Here is a 20,887-nt window from a genome sequence, read left to right on the forward strand (position 1 = left end):
AACCGTGAAATCACAACGCGTATAGGCTGTAATAATACAAATGAAGGACTAAAAATGAGCAGGATAGAAGCTTGGTTTCAGGGCGATTTGGCTGTGGCACAAGCATTTGGTGGGAGGGGAGGGCTTGAAAGGGAAAGTGCCATAAGTGCTGAGACAGATATAGGTAAATAGACTGAGGGAAGAAAAGCGAGGGTCTAGGCGCATCTAAAGACAGGAATGGGCCTGGTGGACCGCATGTCACCATGTTCTTTGGAACATTATTGGTGGAAGCATGCATATGGCAAGGGGGGGTCGGGGTGGGGGATGTCAAGCCCATTTGGACACTTTAGAATTTGTCAGTCTGAACTTTCATCGATGCCCCTCAGTTGTACGACATACACCCGGCTAGATTCCCTCTTCTCCTTTATCTCCAGGTGACTTGAAGGACCTCAGAACACCATTCAAGAGATTGTATTTTTAACTTGCTTTTGTTGTTGCTGAAGCTGGGATTCGAACACAGGTGTTAGGCTTAAAATCAAGTCGATAGGGTTCCCTACTACAGCACTTGAACGTCTGGTCGGGATACACGGAAAGAACTCTTAGTAGAGCATGCTGCAGAAAATATTTAAGCAATCTTTGTAGGTTTAAAAAAAGGTATGCACAGTTTATACTTTGCTTGCAGCATCATAGCAATCCCTCCTCTCTTGGGTTATTTCCCATGTAACGAATTGATCTTCTGAAGTGGAAAGGTTTATTTATGGGGAGGGTGGACAAAGAAAATTCGCTCATGCTCGCCAACTCCCAATGCCCCACCACAGATAATAAATGGAATTTCCAGCAATGCAGAGGGCGAAATACAGTTGAAGTGGCCAACACGCCCCTGCACCGCAGCCGGGGCGCTCTGCACTGTTCGCCCACCCCACAGCAATGGCGCTAGAGCTGCTCAACCTAAGGCACCTTGCTTTTCTCTGTTCACCAGTCACCCACGGCATCCTGACATTTCACATAAGACCCCCAAACCAAAAGAGCAAACATTCGATGGGAAATAGGAAGTAGTCAATTGAACGACACGCAAGGAAACCAGGACACCATTCTGGGTCTGGGCACTCATCACAAGGGACATCAGACCATTACACGGCTCCCAATCAGGCGCATACTCCAGAGTGGTAGCCTGGTGCCACAGCCACAGACGAAAGACGCCCACAACTGTGTCGGTTTAGAAACAAGAAGTAAAACTCAGGCAGTCCCCAAACCATTTTCTGGCCCCAAATAGGTGCACTGTACATGCAATGTTGTGCAAGATTCGGACCCCACTATTGATCCTAGTTGTCGAACATAGAATTGTACATTTATGGCTGCAAATAAAATATGTGCCTAAAACACACCACCTCGTGGTGTTGTACTGATACTACAGTGTTTTTGCACTCAACTTTATTGGCATTTATTCCATTTCATTTTAAAACACAATATATATTGTTCTCCAAAAAGAAGCGTTACAAATTATGATAACCACACAATGGGCCTCATTACGACCCAGGCGGTCCGGAAATAACGGTGGCGGTAAACCCTCCGCCGCCGTTGTTTCTGGACCACCAGAGTCCGACCCCTGCAGGCGGGAGGTGATGTTCCCGCCAGGTCTGACCTGGCGGGTTTAACACCTCCCACATGCAGGTGGACGAGGAAACACCGGCAGCATTACTGCCAACTGTGGAGGATAGCTGTTGTATTGTCTGATGAAGGACGTGCCAAAAAGGGAGTCGGAGCTCTGCAGGTGAAGTGATAAGGGCTGCTGGGAACTAAAGCGAGGGAGAGAAGCTGGGTTTTTCCACACTTTGCGCCTAATGCTTGCTGTCTGCCCTTCGGCCTGCGGCTGTCTGGTAACCATGAAGGGGCAGGGAATTCCCCATAAAGAGAAGAGGTATTCCTCACGAAAAAGACAGAGTTGGACCCCGGGTTATACAGTGTTGCTGAGATGGAGGACGCTCCAGACCCCGTTAGCACGAGTGATCTCTCTGCCTACGCTCTTGGACTAAACCGTGTTGTGGTGGCCGAGATGAAGGCGTCTTCTGCAACCATACGAACAGTGATGCTCTTTTTTTATGCTTCTGTCCGATTATAGGAAATAATAAGTAAATAAAGATGGAAATATTATGACTAGGGACAATGCACATTGTTTGTTTTGGTCTCATTTCTCTAGTTATAGCTACATGTACATGTTTGGAAAAATGAGGGAACTCTTGGAATATGTTAACTGCCAACATGGAGTATAAAGCTTTGAATGTGTATTAATGACCTAACTGTCAATTAAACATCAGCATTACTTTACTCTAAAATGTTCTGTTGTCAGCATGTTGACAGAATACTGTGATGCTTCTGATGATGGGAATCAGTTCACGAAACGCCTTGAGCTTTTGTGAATAAACCTGAACACTGTTTTTAAATGAAATTGGAGTTTGGATTGTTAACAAAATTAGGTATATGGATTTTCACACGATCTACTTTTTTTGAACAATTTATGGACACTGATAGTTAACTATTATTTTATGACTGTCTTTCTAGTACTATGGTGGGCTGGGGAGAGGGGTATCCCTAAATTGGGAGTGCATGGCTTCTTTGTTCTCCATAATTGGATTTAACGGACCTCTGAATTTCCCACCACCTTCGAGACGGAATAAGGAACCTGCTAATATAAGGGTGTCCTCTCCTGTGATAGACTTCAATAGAATCAGCTACAAATAAATCGCTAATAATGGTGTCCCTTTCGTCATTAAAATTGGAGTGGCTTCACCTGTATCAGGCTATGCTGCATTCCACGGCGGCCATTTCATCTGCAGAACTTGTGCTTGTAGCTGGCTCCCAAGGAATTGCTCCAGCTGCTTTTAGACGGGGTAACGTCTTGCCTACCACCGACATTACACCAAGAATTTCAGATACAATAAAAATTCTGGAGAAATTGAGGTTTACAATGGCCCTAAGGGAGTCATGAATGTTACTTAGAAGTGTCTATTCAGCAGGTTTGACTTGTGTTAAAACACTTCAAATAAAATACAATGTAAACACATGGGGACTAGTTCTAAAGCTGCGAAACTTTAACGGAAGTTAGATATGGCTCTGCCAGTGCAAGGCTAAGCTTTAAAGCCAACAATGTTACACCCCTATTCCGTTGCGAGTTATAGTTACTCACCAACTGTACCTAGGTCAGGATGTGACACAATGCACCTATTAAACTATATGGATTTCACTTAAACAGGTCACAGTATCCAATACAAAGCACGTGGCAATTTCAATGCAATCGCAAATTCATATAAGCATGTTGAATTGCGAGAGTGGGCGGCATTCTCTGCTTTTATAGGGACCCCTCCGTTAGACTGAGTTGTTGCTTCCCACAGTGCAGTAGAATAAAGAGTTACCTGAATGTGGACCGACCCAAACAAAAAAATAAAAAAAAAATAAATGAATAAAGGTTTCTTTCAAGCGAAAGTTTGCACATAACCTGTAGGGGTATTTCAGAATGGTCACAGAGCCCTTCGAATCGAAGTACACTGAAAGTACAGGTTCGACGTTTCATACCAATAGTTTTCCTCCAGGATGTGGGCACATGAAAGGTCTTGAACACTGCAGAGGGATTGAGGAGGCATCACTGGCTGTCCATAAAAATAAAATTAAAAAAAAAACAAAGAAAAAAAAAATAACACAAAATACACACCACTCTAGTTGGCAGTACAACTAGCGAGTGGAGGAAGCCTCTCCAACCAGATTATTCGTACCATGCTGCTCCTTACATCCCCACTCCCCAGCCACGTCCTGAGAATTAAAACAATAAACACTAAAGGGCTCAACTCAATTTTGCCCAGGTATGCTTCTCGTAAGATATTGGTTCTTTGCATAAAGTGCTTGCTGGTCTACGAGTCAAACATCTAGCCATGCATGCCCAACTGGTCCATCCCTGCAAACGTAGGTCCGTCCTCAATCTTGACCAGCGGACCAAAGTCTAGATCAGTGGCAAGACCAGAAAAGCCTTTTGTCTAGGATGCGAAGGGGACGGGGGAATTATGAGTGGAGTAAGAGACACCTAGCTTGCTTGTAATAATACGATGATCAATGAAATAACAAAACGTGGGCCTCCCAAGCTCTTCAAGAAAGCACAGGACAAGCCACACACAGGCAGCATGGACCATCATGCATGCGTAATGGCCATCACGATAATGCCGCTGTAGTGGCAAGCCCAGGGGATAGATGCAAGTATGTTTTTTTTAATCAAAGCACTTTCTCATAATGTAGAAAATGTAGAAACAAGGGGGAGGAGTGGTGTCTGGCTCCCAAATTCACCAGCCACCAGTGGCAGCTGGTGGATTTTTTTTAATTGGAGGGGCATAAATATTTGCCACATATATGCAAGAGCGATCAAGCGTAGCAAGGGAGATCAAACGAAATCGAATTCGGGGAAGGGGGTAGTACATTATGCAACAAACTTGGTGCAAAAACGGGTCAAAAGTCAGACAGTTTGCAACTGGTTTTGTAGGGCAACCAGAACCTGCGTCTCTCCCACTGCCCACCGGGACCCCCAGGTAAGCGCATGCCCTACAGAGACCCTCCGGGCCTCATACAGCCCAATCCACTTTCCTTTGTTGGCCCCAGCCCACGTGTTTGCTCCTCTATTACCTACAGCCCCAATCCCCACTTACTTCTCAACGCCGGCTTAGCCTGCCTCCCTCCACTCCTGATCGGCTGCCTAGCCAGATATTAGCTGACCCCCCTAGGCAGTCCCCTGCCTGGGAGCCCCGCAGCAATGGGCTCTAAGGTAAAGGACGTCTCCTGCACTGTCAGCTCCATGATGTGTCTGCTGGTGTCCGTAGGGGAAGCAAAAGAAGCCAGCAGCCAATAGACACCAACAGAACTGTAAGTGTGGCATGGGTGGCGGGGGTGGGGGGGATGGTAGAGCAATCACTCTACTCCAGAAAGCCCTCACCACTCTACATACCCCTCCATAACATTGACTATCATAGAATTTCAACATGCATACTAAAGAGATAAATGACCACCAACTGAAATACATTCTTGGCTGGACTATTTATATTGTACGGCCTGGCATTTGTACAGCACTTTATATATCATTGGTAGGTCCGCAAAGCCGATGTTAAGTAGTGCCAAGGGTGACTAACCGACGTCACATCTAGATAGAAATGTTATTCAATGATTGATATACAACTCTCCTGCCAAGCCTGGACCAAGCGTGCAATCATGAATCAATAACCAACCCATTAACAATCACAAACTTCACTACACTGCAACAACCAAACAAACCGCACAGACTTGCACAACAGCACACGACTACCGACCGAAAAACACCCCAAACCCAGCCAACAGAACCACCGGGCTGAGGCTGCCAACAGCACATCGCTGCTATCTTGCACTTCCAGCTCATTCTCACTAACACCCCACCCATTCTTTTTTCAGAGCCACCAGAGTGCCAGGGGACCACTCCGGTGGTGATAGTGTGTGGTACAAATATCCTTTAACATTAACATGAAAAATAATGCAAGTCACTAACAATGCACACAGCATTTCCAGCGCATTTTCATGCTTTTCCCCACAACACATGCCTTTACAACATTTCCATGCTGGCTACACCAATATATGCCAGGCGTTAAGAAATATTTATGTGCAATTTTCCCTCCAGTTATGGACCCCCCCCACCCCAAACATTTTGCCTTTGTTTGGCTTTCCTATCCTGACTTTTTCCAGTGGAACCCAGCCTTCAGCTGAACTCCCCTGGGCTTTTGTTCACTTGTTATGGGGAAACAAACACGTCCTTCAGACGGTCAGAAACTATGTTCCCTTAGTCTTTGACTAGGTTGCCAATTCTTGTTAACTTTTCAACAGTGCACAATGTACCTTTCAGTACCGTGTAGTGGGGTCCCTTTTTGTTTTATGGCCCAACCCTCGAAGGATTTTTTGGCGAGTGTACAGGTTTGTGTCGACCAACTCATCCATCGATGCAGAAACACTGATCCATACAGACGACCGCCCGGACTGAACTAGCCCTTTGCTCAATCATGCCCGAGCCATGTCACAATTCAAACTTTCCAGTTGTAAATATACACTGATTCCCAATACACAACATCATTTTTTCCAATATGAATTTTCGGAATTGGACAACAGTGATTCCATGAAGACCCTTACTGATTGCTCCACGAGCGTTCCAACTACTCCGCTTCTCGATTCTACTTAACCTCCAAGTAGGAAGCAGTTCTGGCGAATTGACACACCCCTTTATATTACCATTGGAAATTATGATAATAGAGTATCATGTTCTATGACAGAGCAAGCTATACCGTCCAGAAAGACGGACTTTGACAGAGTCACCTAGAAAAAAAAAACGGAAGAATTTCCCCTCAAATAAAGATACATGATTACATGGGAATTAAACATGTTGGGTTATTATGAGTGATATTGACTATGCTAGATGAATTTGTGTAATTTTTAAAGATGTTTTTGTGAGTAGATGTTATGAAATTGGAATGTTTCATGTACCGTTTGATTCATTTTACATGCGAGTGAATTACAAGGTGTTTGTTTTGTTAGGTGGCCTGTCTCTAAATACCACAAAAATGCAAATAATGAACTACAAATTTAACGTTTACTATGTGGTCTCTTAATATGCAATGTGCTTTTAAAATAATATGATCTTTTTGAATAAAATGTGTGATATTTTGTTAAATCATAGAGGGTCAATTGAATTCTTGTTTCCCTCTGACTAGCTCTTCACGTGTACCTCTGTAGTGTGAACTTAAAGCATCCGGTCTTCATGTAAAGTCTGATTGTATGAGTGACAAACTGGTGGAAGCAGTTACTTTTTATGATGTTTTACTTTTTTTTACTGAATCTTATCGTGTTTGGTTCAAGACTGTGGCTAGTCTTGTTCTGTCCCATGGCCATTTTGTCCCTTGCCTCACCCAGGTCGATTAACCCAGGTTTTCCTTATTTGGGCATGCAGACTCCCGCAAACACGGTTCTTTTTCGCAGGTTTCTGCCTGTCATGTTTGTGTGCCCAGGAAGGGGTTGAGACTGTCTGGTCCCAATCCACACTACTGGTGGCAGGAAGTGTGGTGCGCCTGAATGACTAAGAACACTGTGGGCCCTGATAGGCCCACAACTCGGATGCCTGCAAGAGAGCAGATCTTTGATTGAAAGTCCTCGATTTTAAAGCTAATCTTGGATAAGAAAAGGGGCTCTGCATCCATTTCAGGTCGATCACCTCAGTTCTCACCAGGAGCCAAAGAAACTGGACTTGTGAAACCGCCGGAGATGCTTCGAAGGTTTTGGCACTTTTTGCCACCTGCTGTCCCGTCAGACCCCCACTTTCTTCTTCGATCAAGAAAGCCTGCCAAGGCGCTTTGTCCCTTTGGAGTATTGGGAACAACTACTCTCAGCAGCCCCTGCTTACCTACCGAACGAGCCCCTTCGGAAGTGTTCCTGGGCCATCCAGTGAACTGTCCAGCTCTACCTCAGGGTATCCCGCAGAACCGCCGCCATCTCGATTGCAAACCCCTAGACTGGGACATTGCTTGTTTGTGGCCATGTGCATTCTCCTGCCAAATTTCACAGGCCTAGCTCCTCTGGGTCCCAAATTAGGAAAGTGTGTTTTACTGCCTGCATCTGTGATTCCCGCATCACTACATTTTGGTGACAGTCGCTGTAGATCTTGCTCTCCTGTGCCAGGAAGCCTGCTGCACCATAATTATCTGCATTCCTCCTTCAAAAGCTGAAAAAAGGCAACTATCCCATCACAGACAATCGTTCTCCCCTGCAGCCGATGAGAACCGGAGCACTGCAAAACTGCTGCACTCAAATCTACTAGCGACCTCGACTAAACTGGCAAGTTTGGTCCGGACTGTGCTGAGGGTCGGGGAGTACTTGCATCACTTAACGGTGACCCCCATGGCACAACCGATCACTTTTACATACAAGTATTTCTGAATAGGTATCCGAACTTGGCTGGCTTAGCCTGCGCTCCCTAGCTATTCTCGTCATTTGACCACTACTTTACTGCCATGGGGAGAGCCTACTCGAATAGTGAGAACCAATTCTTCATCGCCTCAAGCCCCTTGTGGACTTGCTACAGCCTCCCAAGAAGACCCGTTTTTTTGCTTCACCTGCGATATCACGCGTTTTTACGCACAACTGTACTGAGGGTCCACTCTTCTTAGGGTTTAACTCAAAAGTTAAGGAATGAATGCCAAGGAACTGCCTAATGTTAGAACTGTTAACTCGACCCTCTCTTTACAAGTTGTGGATAGATTTTACCACTCTAGTGCATTAGGAAACGTAATGTATATATACTGTATAGTATAAGGAATTTGTGTGAGACTGTTTTCACATTGCTAAAGTTACTTGTGTCTATTAGTCCGGCCAACAATAAATGTATAGATATTTTTTTATATACACTCGTCTAAAAATAATGTGGTTCATTACTGTGTGTGCTCATTGTGGGCCTCCGATCACTCTCACCCCTCCCGAGACTTAGTCTTGACCGCCTGCCAAGCTGCCTTGGTCTGGCTTGTTCAGAGGGTTCCCTTGGCTCACTAAACTGAGGGTGGCCTCCTAAACTTCTGCCCACCAGGTCAGAGTTTAGAAATCCATCTTAACACCAGCATTCCCATATAAGCACATCATTTGAATGTTTGAAGTATCTGTATTGTGCTAACCTGACATAATGAACTGCATCTGTGTGCATGTGGCCAAGCAATGAAACGTACTAAACTACGCCACCAGGCAGCGACCGGAATGACTGCCCTCTGACAAAGTGTTTATTTGAACAGGTATGTTTTTAGAGATTAGCGGAATCATATTAACTCCATAATGTGTTGTAGTAAACATTCCCCCAGTAAAGTATTCCGTAATCTGGAGTCAGAAACCACAAATCGGCAATCTATGGAGCCACGACTAGAGGTTGGAATAAATAACAACAGAACCGATCATCTTGGTTGATACCATCTCAGGTTCTCTGCGGGATATGAAGGTGCAAGTTTATGCAGGCACCTAAAAACCAAGCATAGAATCTTAAAAGTCGATGCGCTTCTTCACCAGGAATAATAACTTCAATAAAGGCTCAACATCTCACAAAACCTCTCTCACTCTGTCAGAGGGTGACCTAACATATGTATCAAAAAGTAGAAAGGGTATTACAAACCCATTACCTGTTTACCCAAATAACTGATGTAAACTAGACTAGGTATGTGAAACTAGGCCTCACCATACTAATAGTCTTGAAAAATAGACTTAGTATGACTCCAATGTTTCCCAAAGGTTTTTTCTAAAAAATATATTTAATAACACAATATTCATTCATACAAATTGTTTTTTGAGCGAAACAGTACATACATGATGAAAAAACGAAAAATACACTAAATAGTTACACTCAAATTACAACATTAAAACAAAATAAAACAATACAAAAAATACAATCATTGAGTATATCACTCAAATGACAAAACAATCCCCACATGTTTTATCTCTTCCAGGCTGTCATTGCATGAACTTTCTTCAGGGGAAAAGACAACTATTTTCTTGAAACAACACCATGCATTCCAGGGCCACATGCAGGTAAATCCACGACACGAAGCACAGATTGCTCCTAAAAAACAAGAGACCTTAAAATTTCACATTTACCCAGATTCTAGTGCACTCAGGCAAATGCTCACAATATAGCATCACTGAAATGTGCCCGTGACCTCCTAAAAGGATCAAGGTCACGGGGCAAAGAAAGAGGGTAGAATGACTACCCTGACCGACAATGATATCAAAAAGTATACCTCGTTAGTCGTTCAGTTGCTGATTCCTTCAGTTCATGCACCACTAGCATCAAACTTCCTCTGTCAATTTTATACACAATTCGGAATGGCTCAAATGTAGCCCAAGATCTCAATTAAACCTACATGCAAACATGAGACAACCAATCAGTTGTCCGTAAGGGAGTCTGGCAACCCACAGCGTGAACAATTGGGAAGTGAAAAAGAAATAGCGTGACAAAGCAATGGCGTGACCACTACTAGACAGTGCCCCATTAAATGGCAGAACCCCCAATTTCATCTCAACACAATGACCCCCCCCCCCCACTGAATTCCACTAGTGCTTAAACCACAGGAACGCAGTCCAAAGAATTACTCATCAACAATGCAGAACACGAAATGCTGTCACTGCCTATTGTCGGGATCACCCATACAATTTGTGAGCACCAAAGTGAACCACAAGTAAAATACCTCGATAGCTTGCTCCTTCAATCAAAGTGAGTCAACCGTGTGAAGTATAAAGATCTTCATAACATTGCGACTGAAAAACAAAAATTATGACATCGACCAGGAATTCAGTGCCCTGCGACATATTGAATGTGCAACAACACACATTCAAACAATTAAAACGTACCTCACCATCGTGCACCATTGCACGAGACACGAACGAACAGAGCTCCGAAAAATCCCCTCCGGACGCACCGTCTGCAAAGTTAAACGCTACGCATTACCCAGCAATCGTCAGGAACCAGGAAACTCTGACGGTTCATGAACATAGAAAGAGGACTGCAATAACCCTTGATGTCAATATTGTGAAACGCGACAAAACTGTCAATAAATAAAGCCATATGTAGTGATATTACCTCGCTAAATAAATGACAACATTCTTATTTTATTTTAACATTATCAGCTTGGAACACGACGTCTTGGAAACGGTGGAAAAGGATCTTGCGTGTCGCCTAACCGCTATAATGCATTTACAAAGCTTCTATTCAATAAGCTAGATAAAAATGGGTATCACGTATACAAACTATGCGGATGATACCCAGATACTCATACCAATCACTGGCTGTTATGACAGACTCCAAAAGTCCAAACGAAATCTATTAGGCAATCCAGGCTTGGATGGCCCTTAACAAATTGTGTCTCAACGACAAGACCGAGCCAATCCTAAGAGGTAATAAATCCAAGGTCAGCAATCTCACACAAGAGTACAAATCTTTCAGTTTCGACGGCAATACAATCATGGTCACCAACGAAATAAAAACTCTTGGACTCTACATTGACTCGTCCCTCACCTTAAATAGACAGGTCAACACTATAGTCTCCTCTGCTGCCTGCACGGCTAAACTGGTAAGAGCTAGCAGACCATTCCTGTCTTTAGACAATGCCATGATACTGGCAAGCGCTCCGATATTCTCCCGGATGGATTATCTCAACTCTCCATTTGCTGGAACCAGTTCTAGAAATATCAAAATACTGCAAACTGAATGCCTTCAGAGCGGCACAGAATATTCCTCTGCACGAACACATTTCAGCTACCAGGCGAAATATCCACTGGCTCCCAAGTCCATGACAGGATCCAATTTAAAATTCTCATGCTCACTCACAAATGTATCTCAAATACGGCTCCAGTTTACCTTAACAATCTAGTCAGTAAAACTCAACCCAACAGACCCACTCTGTCTTCTTACACTAACATTTTTATCACAACCAGATATAGAAGACAGAAAGCAGGAGCCTCTAGCTTTCCAGTGATTGCAGCAAAATTGTGGAGGGCCCTCCCCACATAACTTCGAAACGATACCTCCCTCTGGTCATTCATAAAAAACCTTAAAGCTCTATCATTCAGATCCAACCTTACCCAATAGCCCCCTTACCTCAGTCAGCAGCACCCACAGTGATCTCTCCACCATGAGAAACATAAGGCATACATCCTCAGCCATCGTAACTGATGTTAGCCTTTGCTTTTAAGCTAGCTTGCAAACTGAATGTGTAATGCACCCGTGTTCTCACTGTGAAAATGTATTTACCTGTGTTCTTACTATGCAAATGTATTTATTTGAAGCGTCAAAAATTGTAACCATATTCTTAAGACTTTGCGCCTAGATGGTGTTAACCTCTGCCTCCAAATTAGCCTGCAAACTATGAATGTGTAATGTACCCATGTTCCCACTGTGCAAGTGTATTTACTCTAAGTGTCAAAAAAGGTAACCATATTAAGACTTGTGGGATATATTTACCCACTCGGCAGTACTCCCCCCTACCCCCCACCCCAATCACCAAGATGCACTTCAGCAGAATCGGCAAAATGGCTGTGCTGGCTCCTGCGAGCACCATTCTATCCAAACTGCATTTTGCAGCGACAAAAGGAGGGCTGCACTGTTTTGCCATGCGCCATTGGGGAAGATGGAACAGGGAACACTAGGGTGCGTTCTTGTTTGTCTTAAAGAAATGGAGTGAAAAAGCAGCGCTGCTTTGCTGCAAACCCAAAGTTCCCATTGAAAAGGGGAATATTTCACCTTTAAAATAATGCCGCTCTGATGCTATTTTTCCATGTTCTTCATCACTACCTTTATCAAAAAGACCCCGTCAGGCCCAGCCATATTCCCATTGTGCCCCATCAGAAAATTGCATTATTCCTGAATGGCAGGCTGTGCCAGCCAAATCTGAGAAAATTCAACAAAAGCTTTACTTCAGCTGCACGGAAAACCGATTAACTTTGGCTACAAAATGTAAAAAATCACAGCTTAAAAAGAAATTCTAGCTTTCTGTGCACATGTCCATCCTTTGCTTTGTACAGACTGTTGTGTAAAAGAAGCTGGCTACAGCGACAGAACAATATTGGGAAGTAGATGGAAGAGAAATCCCAGCAACATTCACCACGTGTCAAAATGGGCCTTTACAAACCAGAAAGAAGGCCTGTTTTGAAAGTACAAAGTTGAGTAAAAACGTGTTCGTGCCTAGCAATGTAAAGGGGTTTGTTGCTGGGGAAACATTTATGGGCTGTTTTATTCAACAGGCTTGTTTTTGATTCAGGACAAAATAAAAAGAAAACTGTTAAACTGCATTGGCTGGATTTTGCAAGCTCCAGAACAGGTTATTCCTGTTGGCTAAGCTAAGACTTCCCCCAAAAGGAACCACCATAAACTTTCAGGACACTTGGCTGATAATTACTAGGTTGGAGAACTTTGACTGGCCAAGACAAAGAAAGTTCACATACTCAGACTTTGGTTTGTGCTCCAGTCTCTTACAATAGGATTTCTGGGACACGGAGGTGCGAAGTGGGTAAGAGGCAATAAATCTTCAATCAAGCTGGGAAACCCCCATCCTCCCTATGGGGGAGATGACAGTTGGTGGTAGCTGAAGAGAAAAAAAAATGGTCCAGTGAAGGACAAAGGTAAGCCCATTTTCTTCCAACAACTGTTATTAATATAAACTTTAAGACTTATCTTTGCAACAGGACCTCGCAAAAAATTTGAAAATGTAACTGTATAAATGTGATTTTATGGGCTTTAATTTAAGACGTCATAGACTTCACTGCCACATGGGGAATAGAAATGGCAGAGAATTGAGTATAAGGAAAGTATCCATGATGCCATGGCAAATTGCAATACTTACATGCCTAATGATAATCCACACCCATGTATAAAGTTATAGAATTTTAGGCTGAAGATTTCTCACTAAAAACTTTGAAAAACTGTTAAATGGACGAAACAGAGTCTCACAAACTGGAGAGTTGGGCTGGCATGATTTGCACAAAATATGTAATCTGGCTACATAATTGGTTAAAATACCACAACTGTACAATGTGTAATTATGTTCAGGTTGATTTTTGGCAAAAAAGATCTGTGGGGAGTCTTTTCACCTCATAAAATGCAACCTCAAACTGAGTTACCTCCTAGAGGAAGTAACCAACAATGATTGTCCTATCCAGTTCTTGGGGCCGTACCTAGCCCAGTTCTGCCCACCTATAATTTTGTGATGTCAACATGATCTATATAAAAAGAGTGGTTGACAGAACTACAGGACTCTTTCCTGAATTTTGTGCGCCTGTGTTCCTGATCCTCCACATTCATCTTGCCAGACTCCAGATCCCCCTGCAAAAGCCAAAGTATAGACGATTCCAGATTCCACTGAAAGGCCAAAGTATTGCTGACCTTCCCAGCAAGGCCTCAATCCAGAGACACCAGATCTACACTGTCCTCCCACACACAGGGTCACTCCTGGGAAGCCACCCCGTCCTCCCGTACAGGGTAATTCCTGTGAAGCTGCCCCATCCTCCCACACAGGGTCACTCCTGGGAAGCCACCTCGTCCTCCCGCACAGGGACAGGGTCATTCCTGGGAAGCCACCCAGTCCTCCCGCACAGGGACAGGGTCAGTCCTGGGAAACCACCCATCCTCATGCACAGGGACAGGGTCATTCCTGGGAAGCCACCCAGTCCTCCCGCACAGGGACAGGGTCATTCCTGGGAAGCCACCCAGTCCTCCCTCCCACACACACGGTCACTCCTGGGAAGCCACCCATTCTCCCTCCCACACACAGGGTAACTCCTGGGAAGCCACCCATTCTCCCTCCCACACACAGGGTAACTCCTGGGAAGCCACCCATTCTCCCTCCCACACACAGGGTCACTCCTGGGAAGTCACCCAGTCCTCACACACACGTTGTTAGCATTTATCAGCCCAAAAGAAACCTTAGGTCAGCTGAAGACTTATTAGGACAACATAGAGTGAATACGATCGCGTGGGCTCGGCAGGGCTTTTTCCACTCAAGGAGCGAAGACATGGATTGCGTTACCGGCTTACTTGCGTAAGACTAAGGATCTCCTTGCATTCGGAAACAACTGAAAACATATCTTTAATTAGTATGTATTCTTGATAGCAGCTCAGTCACTATACCCGTCTCTTGGCGCCTACATGCCTACGGGCTTTGGTGCAAAGCATAAACAACAACAATAACACACAGGGTCATTCCGGGGAAGCCGCCCCATCCTCCCTCCCACACAGGGTCACTCCTGGGAAGCCACACCATCCTCCCACACACAGGGTCACTCCTGGGAAGCCACACCATCCTCCCACACACAGCTAGGGTCACTCCTGGGAAGCCACACCATCCTCCCACACACAGCTAGGGTCACTCCTGGGAAGCCACCCCGTCCTCCCTCCCGCACAGGGTCACTCCTGGGAAGCCACACCATCCTCCCACACACAGCTAGGGTCACTCCTGGGAAGCCACCCCGTCCTCCCTTCCGCACAGGGTCACTCCTGGGAAGCCACACCATCCTCCCACACACAGGGTCACTCCTGGGAAGCCACACCATCCTCCCACACACAGCTAGGGTCACTCCTGGGAAGCCACCCCGTCCTCCCTCCCGCACAGGGTCACTCCTGGGAAGCCACACCATCCTCCCACACACAACTAGGGTCACTCCTGGGAAGCCACCCCGTCCTCCCTCCCGCACAGGGTCACTCTTGGGAAGGCACCTCGTCCTCCCTCCCGCACAGGGTCACTCCTGGGAAGCCACACCATCCTCCCACACACAGCTAGGGTCACTCCTGGGAAGCCACACCATCCTCCCACACACGGCTAGGGTCACTCCTGGGAAGCCACCCCGTCCTCCCTCCCGCACAGGGTCACTCCTGGGAAGCCACCCCGTCCTCCCTTCCGCACAGGGTCACTCCTGGGAAGCCACCCCGTCCTCCCTTCCGCACAGGGTCACTCCTGGGAAGCCACCCCGTCCTCCCTCCCGCACAGGGTCACTCCTGGGAAGCCACCCCGTCCTCCCTCCCGCACAGGGTCACTCCTGGGAAGCCACACCATCCTCCCACACACAGCTAGGGTCACTCCTGGGAAGCCACCCCGTCCTCCCTCCCGCACAGGGTCACTCCTGGGAAGCCACACCATCCTCCCACACACAGCTAGGGTCACTCCTGGGAAGCCACCCCGTCCTCCCTTCCGCACAGGGTCACTCCTGGGAAGCCACCCCGTCCTCCCACACACAGGGTCACTCCTGGGAAGCCACACCATCCTCCCACACACAGCTAGGGTCACTCCTGGGAAGCCACCCCGTCCTCCCTCCCGCACAGGGTCACTCCTGGGAAGCCACACCATCCTCCCACACACAGCTAGGGTCACTCCTGGGAAGCCACCCCGTCCTCCCTCCCGCACAGGGTCACTCTTGGGAAGGCACCTCGTCCTCCCTCCCGCACAGGGTCACTCCTGGGAAGCCACACCATCCTCCCACACACAGCTAGGGTCACTCCTGGGAAGCCACACCATCCTCCCACACACGGCTAGGGTCACTCCTGGGAAGCCACCCCGTCCTCCCTCCCGCACAGGGTCACTCCTGGGAAGCCACCCCGTCCTCCCTTCCGCACAGGGTCACTCCTGGGAAGCCACCCCGTCCTCCCTTCCGCACAGGGTCACTCCTGGGAAGCCACCCCGTCCTCCCTCCCGCACAGGGTCACTCCTGGGAAGCCACCCCGTCCTCCCTCCCGCACAGGGTCACTCCTGGGAAGCCACACCATCCTCCCACACACAGCTAGGGTCACTCCTGGGAACCCACCCCGTCCTCCCTCCCGCACAGGGTCACTCCTGGGAAGCCACCCCGTCCTCCCTCCCACACAGGGTCACTCCTGGGAAGCCACCCCGTCCTCCCTCCCGCACAGGGTCACTCCCTTACAGCCCGCTAAACCTCCTGCCCATCACTAGAAAGTTACTCGCAGCCGGGCCCTGGCTGTCACTCCTCCAAGCGTAAGGAAATGGCACAGCTGCGGGCCAATACACACTAGTGGGGAAGCTACGTGTTGTGCGCGCTGTGGGTTTATACTGGGGAACGGGGACAGTGGGATCGCTGCGTGGGGGTGTCAGGATCAAGGTCCAGTGACACTTCACCACACCCGGTCCCTCGTCACCCACTTCCTCATCCCTTCACATTCACAGGCAGCCAGGGTGGGGTGCGGGCTCCTTCCACAGGTGCATTAACGCAAGCAGCGTAGGCGTCGTCCGCGGCCGCGGGGTTACGCTACGCCGTTAGCGCAGCGGGCACTACGCAGTTGTCGCGGCGCATGCGCACTTACCGGCCAACGAAGTTCTCTAGTACGGAGCTCTTGCCGGCGCTCTGCCCGCCCACCACAGCGATCTGCGGCAGGTCGAGGTGGCAGGACTGGCCCAAAGAGCTGAAGGCGTCCTGCAGCCTGTTCACCAGCGGGATCAGCTCCTCCATCCCGCGGTTCCCCATGGTGGCTGCTGCGGCTGGCCCCGCGTGACGTCACGCGCGCCCAGCGACCCCCGTGACGTCAAAGAACCCGGAGGCGAACGTGTGCTCTTTTTTTCTTCTCCTCAATTGCCAGTTCGGCCAACCCAGTCTGCCCCTTGTGACTTAGACAGCTCCCGGAAAATAAATAAATAAAGTTGGGAAAAAACTGCTGCTCCTTGCGTCCGGCCCACCGCTCCGCCCTCTCACGCCCTCCCTGCGTTCCTATTAGTCGGACGTTCGATGGTACAGTGCTGCATTCTTCGTCTATTGGCTGCTCCCGAGCCGTCAATCAAATGTGAATGCCGATGGGAGGGAATTAACCGGCAAGGGGACGGGCCACCCGTCAAAGGACTGCGGTCGTTAATTGGTAGATTCTTCCTGTCAATCGGAACTCATGGGTGTCCTCATTCACTTCCTAGTTAGCGTCAATGCACTGCAATCTGATTGGCTGAGAGTTTTGTCCATGTATCGTATGTGACTGTGTGTAGAGCGCATTGATACTGACGAAGGACTTAAAGTATGCCCCTCTTATGAGCTCTATAGCCTGACAGGTGGCCCTGTCCAGTGTGGCTCTCTTGCACAGAGATCCAGGTGTTTTTTTTTTCCAGGCACAAACTTCTACAAGACACCGAAGGGAATTAATATCAAGCTACTGCATCTGTTCATCATGAGCAGTGAATCAAGCTAGTATTAGTTTTGAACTCTTGCTACACGTCCCTAATATACATCTGACGACACCTGTACATTTGATGGAATGGTCATGCTTACGATGGAGGCCCAAGAATCAACAATTCTGTAATTGGAAAGTGTGTATGCGTAGCCTGGAGGCCATTTAGCTGTGCAGTATAAATCTCACTAGCATAACCTATTTTATTTATGGTATAACCCTGTTGCATTTTTAGGGCAGTTCTTAAATTATCCCTCTCGTGCTTCTCTGTTTTAAATGAAGTGTGACTGGCCACATCATGTGTTTTCTTAATGCTGCACAATTTTTTAAATAACTTCTCCATTTGTCGTCTTTGTCGTTGGTCAGCTACAGGTGTAGCAATGGATGTGCTTGTGGTGGCTTCCAATATGTGTCAGTAGTGTTGAAGTGTGATTCGTGTGGCAACAGTGCCGGTTCTGCATTAAGGGTTGGGGTTACACCGGGGGAGTGACAGTGTTGTATAGAAGACACGCTCTAAAGTTTTATTTGTGGTAAGTTACAGAGGAGACAGAGGGGCTCATTTGCAGGCGCTATCCGTGCACTGCTGTCACTGCCAGTACTCCCTTGTGCTTGCTCGCACCTTAAGCGGTATAAATCACACACCTCCCATTCATGTAGGCTTAGTGAGCGATTGCACAGAAGCAAACCAACCCACCACTAAGTCTTTCTATTTTGCAGGTAGATGGCACAACCAAGGAAGTATGGGCCAGTTTCAGTGCTAAGATCTACCCCCTTGCTGTAACTAGGCAAAGCCTTTCTGCTCTAGACTGTGTGATGAATCAGAGGGGATTATCCCAAGAAAACCTGGCCTGCGTGCGTTCTCATGTGGTCAGTAAAGCAGACGCTTCCTGATCCGGACCCTCGGGTGGTGTTCTGCAGGAGGATCACATGAGAGGGCACATTGGGAGAGCTCTCTAAATTACTTTCCTAGAGACCCTACAGTTTTAATGGTCTACTGTAAGATTGAAACGTGTGATATAAAAAGCAATCAGAACATTGGGGACTTCAAGTCCCACAATGCTCTAAGTACTGGGACGAGGAAGAGGCCCAAAACTACAAAGTACAGTTAATTGATCCTAATGACCCACACCTGATCGGGTCGTGTAGGTATTTAAGACCCCCTCAGGTGCAGTCCATCAATCCAAGAAAGTGGAGAATGAGTAGTAGTTTGGAGCCTCACTTGCAGCAGCCAAAGCTGAGGCATGAAACGCTGGAACTGCCTCTACCTTTGATGTGGAGCTCAGTCCTGAGGCGGTCTTCAGTGTAGGAAACCTGAAGGAGCAAGGCAGGCTCCTTTCCCAAGCGGCACAGGCCGCGGGAATGCGACCGAAGCAGTCAGGCGTTAGGAAGAACTCACAAGAAGCAGTGGCAGCAGTTCGATCGGATGCGTGTGAACCAGCCGGTGAGTTTGCCTCTGATAGGAAACCCTGGGATGCTCCATAGTCGAATGCTGCCCGCTGAAAAATATTTTGAATACTGAACTAATGCTAGGAAGTTAAATGGGCAAAATACTCACTTTGAAAGAAAGCAAGAACTTGAGAAATGTTACAATTGCTGTTACCAAGTTAACAAGGGAGCAATATTGAAACATAATAAAAAACCTGCATTGCCAAAGCAAAGAGCAGTCAATATTAAAAGAAGGCAATAACCACCATTACCAAAGTAAAGAGGGGATAATATATCAGAAGACCTCTAGCTCACCTTGGCAAAATAACCAGAGAACTATATTGCAGAGACATTTTAACTATTATTCTCAGAGTTAAGAGGAGGCAATAGTTAAGCCTTACACCAGCAAGAATTGCTTAAACCAAGGAGAGACAAATGTGAGACACTGTCAACAACTGTTTGATGTGGAGTTGGGAAATAAAGAGTGTTAGGAGATAAATCTTCCTTATGAGAAGTATCAAGGAGGGCAGGAAAATACCCTGCATTGCCTAGGGAAAATTAACCAGTGGAACAAACAGCACCAATGTGTATGGTATCCTCACATAAGAGATTATGAATCTTGATGTTGAAAGTCAAGAACTTTTCCAAGAGTGTGAAGAAAGCATTACCACAGAGTACCTGGGGTAGTGTTAGGCTTTTTTGTCCTTTTAGGCGAGCATACCAGGAAATGGATTGTTAACAGTAGTCCTGGCAGGTTAGTGAACCAGGAAGAAGATATTGAAGTACTACATTGTGGTTAAACGTTGTGAAGGAAAGAAAGTGTCAAGACTGCTGTTGTGTTTGATGAACTATGGTAAAAGCCATTCTGACAAACTGTTGTTGTGAATCCAGAAGGATGCTAGAAGGGTTTGTTTTCCAAGAAGAAGTGACATTAAGACATTACAACTTGAAGATGAAGACTTTTTTCTAATTTTGTGGGAAGTTTGTCAAGTACCAACTACCAAGTGAAAGACGTTTGGAGTAAGAAGAACGTTGTGAATAGAACTTGACTATATAAAAGGAACTTTATTCTTTGGAAATCTTGCTTTGAACCCAGGGAAGGGTATTCGACTCAACCTACAAAGATGCATCCGTATCAGGTTAGTGTAGAATATAAATGTTATTTCTGTTAAACTTGAATTGCCATATTTAACTGTTATGAGTTTATTGTTTGTACAAGTGTGAGGGACAGATCCCTTTTACCAGAGTGTTTTCCTTTAATTCTAGTTTGATAGACAGGGAGATCCTCTTTAGGTTAGGGAAAGCGAGGCGTTTGTCACACCATTTTAAGTTAATAAAATGGCTACTTGCGAAAAACCTCTAACATGTTGTTTGCCTCGCATTTCTGACCCCTCACACCTGTCTCCCCCTCAAGCATGTGGTTGGAGAACTGCTGTGGTGTGCCACAGAGTGGAGCTGGCTATGCTGTTATACATCAAGCAATGCAGTTGTTGACACAGGTAAATTGACAACATCATGCCCCCTTTGATGGGGAACCAAAGATGATACCGTTTCTCGTATAGGAGTAGGTATGATGTCAGTATTGTAAGCACTAGATATATGGGGTGTGTCAGCCACCTTTATTCCATAAACATGCGCAAATTCTCCCAAAACATAAAAACGGGTAGTAAAAATACTCGCAACAAAAATAGGAAATAGACACATGGAAACCTGTACCCCTGCTTTTATCTACACTGCTCCATGCATGAGTATTAATAACAG

General features: G+C 46.5%; 1 protein-coding gene across 3 annotated transcripts in view; it reads right to left on the reverse strand.

Moving 5' to 3' along the window:
• The window catches only part of DNM2 (dynamin 2), a 1,516,513-nt gene extending 1,499,311 nt beyond the window's left edge, over nt 1–17,202 (reverse strand). Inside the window, exon 1 of one of the 3 annotated variants that reach the window (XM_069604271.1) lies at nt 16,856–17,202. In XM_069604271.1, coding sequence (XP_069460372.1) covers nt 16,856–17,016 — 161 coding nt within the window. In that variant the 5' untranslated portion in view covers nt 17,017–17,202. The remainder of the gene's footprint in view (nt 1–16,855) is intronic. The other 2 variants (XM_069604270.1, XM_069604269.1) reach the window with 2 other exon arrangements.
• Between the last annotated feature and the right edge of the window lie 3,685 nt (nt 17,203–20,887).

Source organism: Ambystoma mexicanum, chromosome 3q, assembly GCF_040938575.1.
Source record: "Ambystoma mexicanum isolate Mex_15411 chromosome 3q, UKY_AmexF1_1, whole genome shotgun sequence".
NCBI classification, from domain to species: domain Eukaryota; kingdom Metazoa; phylum Chordata; class Amphibia; order Caudata; family Ambystomatidae; genus Ambystoma; species Ambystoma mexicanum.